Raw genomic sequence first — 6814 nt, 5'->3', positions numbered from 1 at the left:
TCAGCATAAGCGACGTTTACATAACTAAATCGCTTACATGATTATAAGTGGTTGATAGCATTCTTCTAAAAATTTAGAAACGGAACAAGCAATCTGTAAGAAAATGGTAGCTATAATTATGTTTTCCAAGTTTCCAACCTTCAAATCTCACTATTTAATTAACTCGAAAACCCAAGAAAAGATTGCTTTACACAATTGCTCTTGCTAAGAATAATGTTTTCACTTATACATTTTTGTGTGACCTGTAAGGTGAAGGCTATAGTATTTACTAAGATCAATTTTGTGTTTCTTTTTGACTAATCTTAAAACAAGGAAGGAAATTCCGCCCCCCCTTTCTCGCTGTTCATAGGGGGAAAGAGCACCCCTTGGGCTTTATTTCAATCATCTCTTGTATCTTTCACTCCCCTTGGATTTAGTGAAAGATGATACGTTTGTAGCTGCTAGACCTCCCACTAGACTGTCCCTCCCAACTCTTTCAGTCCTGTGTGTTTCTGGTGAGAACGAGTTAAGATCTAGAGACACAGGAAGCACACACACAGACTGCTGCTCTGGGAAATCTGAAAGCCTGGATTATGCTCTGCTAAATTTATTCACACCAATGGAAATCTCTGACAGACTCCCTTGATGGACTTGGGACAGTTTCTTCCTGTTTTTTTTTTAAATTCTTCTGGATTTTAGATTCTGCTGAGAAAACCAATAATGAGTTAGTATATTAAGTAACACAGTTATATCGCATAGAACTTTGGAACTGAAAAAAGTGCTTGTGTTTTGGAATAGAATTGGGACTTAATCTCACATTACATCTAAGAGGTCAGCCTGTATTAACCGGATTTTTATTAGGTGACATGCCAGACTCTAATTAGAGGAAAGACCTAAAAGTGATGGCTGTACAGACTGCGGTAATGAATCACCATTTCATACCCTTGTATTTTCCTGGATCTATTGTGGACTTTGAAAAAGGTTACCAAGATGGAGGAGACTTTGTTGGTGCCGTTGAAAGTGGGGATTTCAAGGAAGCCACCAGAGACTTGCTAAGTTTCATCAACACAGCTTCGAGCAACATCAAGCTTGCTCTGGACAAGCCTGTGAAATCCAAAAGGAAGGTCAATCACAGGAAGTACCTGCAAAAACAAATAAAGAGGTGTACAGGTATGATCAGCAATGGTAACGTAAGCCAGGGATCTCCCAAACGCCATATTGCATCCCCCAGCTGCACTATCAGTCCCCCGATCTTTCATTGCAAGCCCCCTCCCAAGAGGGACAGCTCCCAGGCCAATTTACAGAGCAAAAGCTTGGCAGCTCTTTTTGACAATGCAAAGGAAATCCGTGGAGAGAAATGTAAAAAGGTTCCTTTGAGAAATCGCAATCTGCCACAATCCTTTTTCACAGAACCTGCCAACACTTCTTCAGCAGGACTTCTCTGCAACTCCCTCATGACTTTTAAAGACCCGGAAAAAGTTAACCAAGATGCCATCGAGTTTTTTGACCTCTTGGGCCCAGACTACAATAACATGATCTCAGAACAAGAGATCTTTCAGGGGGCATCAGTGAGGATTCATCAAGACATTTCAGCGGAACATTCCCTGTATGAGCCAAATAATTTGCTAAATGGACTCATTTATGCCGACCCTTGGAATCCATGTAATCAAGTTAAAAAGAGTCCTGTGGGAACTTGCAGCCCTAATTTGAATGAAACCTTGAAATGTGTTCCACTGCCAGCATCTCTCTATACAAATAGCACTGACTCAAGCATCACTTCTGCAATAGACGACAGCTGCTCTAACCTGACATCATTTAATTCAAGCTTCCCCGAATGTCCTCTTCCACAAATGTTTTACGATTACAGCTCAGGCTACAACAGAATAGGTTATCCTGTTTTGTAGATCCGCACAAAACCACATGCACCAGATAATTCTCTAAAGTGTTAATTGTCAGGATTTCAAAGTGAATTTCAAATTTTAGGCCACAGTAGTTAATCTGGAAACAGAGTATTTTTCTCATTTGTTAATTTTAAATTCACTTTGAACCCCCTTCCCTCCTCCTCCCCCCCCCCAAAAAAAAGAAATCACACTTCATTGAATAACCCTGTGAGTTTGAAAGGACTTTTTATTGGGAGTACTGTAGGAAAGATGTGCAATAAAAGCCTCTATAATAATGTTATCAAGTTGGGGATATATGAGATATATAATAGCATGTAAGGTAGTTGGCCCTGACATGTCACAAGTTAAAAGTTCAGTAACATAGCATTCTGATTGCCTTGGGACACGATAGATAACTGTGTGTATTTATGCTAGATTCATTGTGAGAGGGCTATTATTATTCTGAAATGCTGATTATGAGATAATTGTGTACATAGATCTAGTACATTTATTGATATGAAGAAATGTGCGCTACAGACAAATGTTACACATTTATACGAGTTTATTCTTTGCCTTAGACGGAACGTTGGAACTTATTAGAAGCCATGTTTGTTTTGAAATTTACAGTCAGAAGGTCAGGGACAATGAATGCGAGTGTGTGTATGTGTACATATTAGCACGTTCTTCTTACGTTATCACGCACCCTTTTCCCTTTAAATATATTGCAAAGAAACAGACTGAAAAATGACCAGAATTATATGCAATAAAGAAGTGTTGCTCCGTTAGTATTTTGGGTGAATTTATTGTAAACATGAAATTCATATTTTGTTTTATTTATCTTTTTAGTAATATCTATATATTTTTTTCTTTTGTTGTTTGTTTTATGTTTGTAGAAAATGTTCTATAGCGCATTTGCGACACAAAGTTACACATTTTATACAATTGTATACAAAGAAACTAAGTTTCAATCAATTTAAGGAAAGCTATAAAATGGTTTGGCATTAGTGTGACCTGTGAGATAAGTTCTCAGCGGTACTAAAAACGTAACTAATTGTTCTTTGACCATCTCTGTTCTCGGTTAGGTAATGGATATAATTATCAGATTTTTTGGACTTTAAAAGGCTGTGTTTGCCTGTAGAAATTTGTGGCTGTTGGGGGTCTAATCAAGGCACGGGAAATCGTGGGAATCTGACAAGGGAATGACACAATTTTACTGTTTTTGAGTCTCACTACTTTGACCAACCAAAATTCCTTTCTCAATTTTCCACAAAATTGGATTACTGAACGATTCACTTTGCTAAGCCCACCTTTCATTAGATTTGTAATATTATAATAGATACATAGTAATATGCTCAGTTATATCCCACTGTATAGAGTAATAAAGACTAAACCATCTATTCAGTAAACAACAAGTAGTCATGGTTTGAAAACCGATTTGCAAAGAATAGTCTAATATAGCTAAATTAGCAAACATCATACTTTTTTCAACCTGGCTGTCTTAGCTTTAATTCTTCAAGTCAGTCATTTTTGCAGCGAATTTTAGTGTATACAATATGGTTATAAGTTAGTTGTTTAGAGGCCTAGATATAAAAGCACAAAGATATATATTCACTTAACTGTAAATTCTAGTAAGTTGAAAAATCAAATGAAAAATTTAAAGGAACACTAGCGGGTCAGGAACACAAACATGTATTCCTAACCCTGCAGTGCAAAACCCACCATTAAGGTGGCTTCCCCCCCACTTTTACCCCCATTAAAAGAATGAAGAACTCACCTTATTTTCAGCACCGCACGGATCCGTCGGCACCGGTCCTGCCCCCTTGGTGACATAATCAGAATCACCTATTTTTAGCCAATCTAATGTTTTCCCATGGGAAATGCATTGGATTGCCTAAAATCGGCAAGGGTGCAGGGCCAAACGCAGTTTTGGCCAATCAGCACCTCCTCATAGAGATGCATTGAATCAATGCATCTCTATCAGGTAAATTCAGCGTCCCCATGCAGAGCGTGGAGACGCTGAATGGCAGTGCTGCCTACTGTGCAGCCCTGAGCCAGGAAGCACCTCCAATGGCCATCTAAGGAGTGGCCACTTGAAGGAGTCCCTAGGGGCAATCTAAACACTGCTTTTCTCTGAAAAGGCAGTGTTTGAATGAAAATGCTTGAAGGGAGCTTTTATATTTTTTATTTATTTATTTATTATTGCCATTTATATAGCGCCAACAGATTCCGTAGCGCTTTACAATATTATGAGAGGGGGATTTAACTATAAATAGGACAATTACAAATAAACTTACAGGAACAATAGGTTGAAGAGGACCCTGCTCAAACGAGCTTACATTCTATAGGAGGTGGGGTGTAAAACACATTAGGACAGGAATTTACAATCAAATAAGGTGGGCTGCCCTTTAGGAGAGGGCAAGAGACAGGTATGTGAGGTAAGGGTTAGTCTTGGAGGCCATAAGCTTTCCTAAAGAGATGGGTTTTAAGGCACTTCTTAAAAGATGCAAGACTAGGGGAGAGTCTGATGGCGGTAGGCAGGCTATTCCATAGGAAGGGAGCCGCCCGCGAGAAGTCCTGCAAGCGCGAGTTGGCCGTACGAGTGCGGACAACGGACAGGAGGTGGTCACGGGCAGAACGGAGAGACCGAGAAGGGACATACCTATGGATCTGTGAGGAGATATAAGAGGGGCTAGAGTTGTTCAGTGCTTTATAGGTGTGAGTTAGTACCTTGAATTGACTCCTATAGCATACAGGAAGCCAATGTAAGGACTGGCAGAGGGGTGAGGTGTGAGAGAAACGACTAGAGAGGAAAATCAATCTAGCAGCAGCATTCATTACGGACTGTAAGGGTGCAGTACGGCTATTGGGGAGACCAATCAGGAGAGGGTTACAATAATCCATGCGGGAAATTACTAGAGCATGGACAAGCTCCTTGGTAGTATCTGGTGCAAGAAAGGGGCGGATGCGGGCTATGTTTTTAAGATGGAATCTACAGGATTTGGCAACATGCTGGATGTGAGGCTCAAAGGTGAGACCAGAGTCAAGTATGACGCCAAGACAGCGCGCTTGCAAGGATGGACTGATGTTGGTACCACAAACTTGGAGGGAGAGCGAAAGAGGAGGATCAGTATTAGGAGGAGGAAAGACAAGGAGCTCAGTTTTTGAGAGATTGAGTTTCAGAAAGCGGGAGGACATCCAGTCAGAGATGGAAGAAAGGCAAGCAGTGACACGTTGCAGGACGGCAGGGGAGAGGTCCGGGGAGGAGAGATATAGCTGGGTGTCATCAGCGTACAGGTGGTAGTGAAATCCAAAAGAGGTAATAAGTTTGCCAAGAGAGGCAGTATAAAGAGAAAATAGAAGGGGACCAAGGACGGAGCCTTGGGGAACTCCAACTGAGACAGGGCAAGGGGAGGAGGTATCATTAGAAAAGGAGACACTGAATGAGCGTTGGGAGAGATAAGAGGAAAACCATGAGAGGACAGAGTCACAGAGACCAAGCGATTGAAGAGTTTGAAGAAGGAGAGCATGATCAACGGTGTCAAAGGCCGCTGAGAGGTCAAGAAGAATTAGTATGGAGTAGTGGCCTTTGGATTTAGCTGCGATTAGGTCGTTAGTAACTTTGATAAGGGCAGTCTCTGTAGAGTGGAGAGGGCGGAAGCCAGATTGAAGAGGGTCAAGGAGAGAGTTGGAATTGAGGAAATGAGACACACGGTTAAAGACAAGTCTTTCCAGAAGCTTTGAGGAAAAAGGGAGCAGGGATATGGGACGGTAGTTAGAGGGGGTGGATGGGTCGAGGGATGTTTTTTTTAGTATAGGTACTACAGTGGCATGTTTAAGGTCAGCAGGGACGATGCCAGAGGAGAGCGAGCAGTTGAAGATGTGTGTTAGAGAAGGCACGAGACAAGTGGAGAGAGATCTAATAAGGTGAGATGGGACAGGATCGAGCGGGCAAGTGGTGGGGCGAGAGGAGCAAAGAAGAGCAGCCACCTCTTGGTCAGTAGCTGGGGAGAATGTCTGAAGGGTAGGAAAGGCATGATCTATGTGTGATTGAGAAACAGAAAGGCAAGGAGGGGAGAATTCTTTCCTTAGCTGTTCAATCTTGTCAGTGAAGTAACATGCGAAGTTATCAGCAGTAAGGTTAGTTTTGGGGGTGGCCACAGCAGGGCGAAGAAGAGAATTAAAGGTGTGAAAGAGACGCCTGGGGTTGCGGGAACATGAACTAATGAGAGTGGAAAAATAGGACTGTTTGGCAAGGGCTGCACTGTATGAACACAATATGAATCTATAATGGAGAAAGTCTGATTGTGTACGAGACTTCCTCCAGGAGCGTTCAGCACAACGGGAGCATCTTTGCAGGTAGCGCGTTGATTTAGTATGCCATGGTTGGGGGCGGGTCCTCCTCGAGGTGCTTGTTTGGAGTGGCGCTGCAGTGTTCAAGGCAGATGTAAGAGTAGAGTTATATATGGAGATGGCCTGTGAAGGACAGGAGAGGGAAGGGATGGACAGCAGTTGTGAATCAATGTCAGCTGACAACTGTTGGAGATCAAGAGAATTAAGGTCCCTCCTGAGTTGAGGGGGGTTAGGCTGAGGTTTTTGGGTGAGGGGGTATGTGAGAGCAAATGATAAGAGGTGGTGATCAGAGAGTGGATATGGAGTGTTGCAGATATTTTATACTCACCAGAACAACTACAATAAGCTGTAGTTGTTCTGGTGACTATAGTGTCCCTTTAAGACAGTCAAAGTACCTGAATTTAAAGTTTTTTTAGATTACTTTTTTTAAAAATTGTTTATCAACTAAGTACAGTTCACTGTTTGTAAATCACTGCCTTAGTAATGCCACTAACTTGTATAAGAGATGAACTAGTGATTTATTAAATACTGTGTTGCCTTCACTTGGAGAGAATCTGAATTTAAAATGTGTTTTAGAATTCACTTGATCTAAAACATATGAAAGA

At 41.5% G+C, this 6814-nt stretch overlaps 1 protein-coding gene across 1 annotated transcript; it reads left to right on the top strand.

Moving 5' to 3' along the window:
• Nucleotides 1-549: 549 nt before the first annotated feature.
• Nucleotides 550-2630, top strand: FAM181B (family with sequence similarity 181 member B). The gene has a single exon (XM_063444964.1). The coding sequence runs from the start codon at nt 882-884 to the stop codon at nt 1881-1883; it is 1002 nt and encodes a 333-aa protein (XP_063301034.1). The 5' UTR covers nt 550-881; the 3' UTR covers nt 1884-2630.
• Nucleotides 2631-6814: the final 4184 nt, after the last annotated feature.

This window comes from Pelobates fuscus, chromosome 1 (assembly GCF_036172605.1).
Source record: "Pelobates fuscus isolate aPelFus1 chromosome 1, aPelFus1.pri, whole genome shotgun sequence".
NCBI lineage: Eukaryota > Metazoa > Chordata > Amphibia > Anura > Pelobatidae > Pelobates > Pelobates fuscus.
This window is presented reverse-complemented; position numbering and strand designations above follow the sequence as displayed.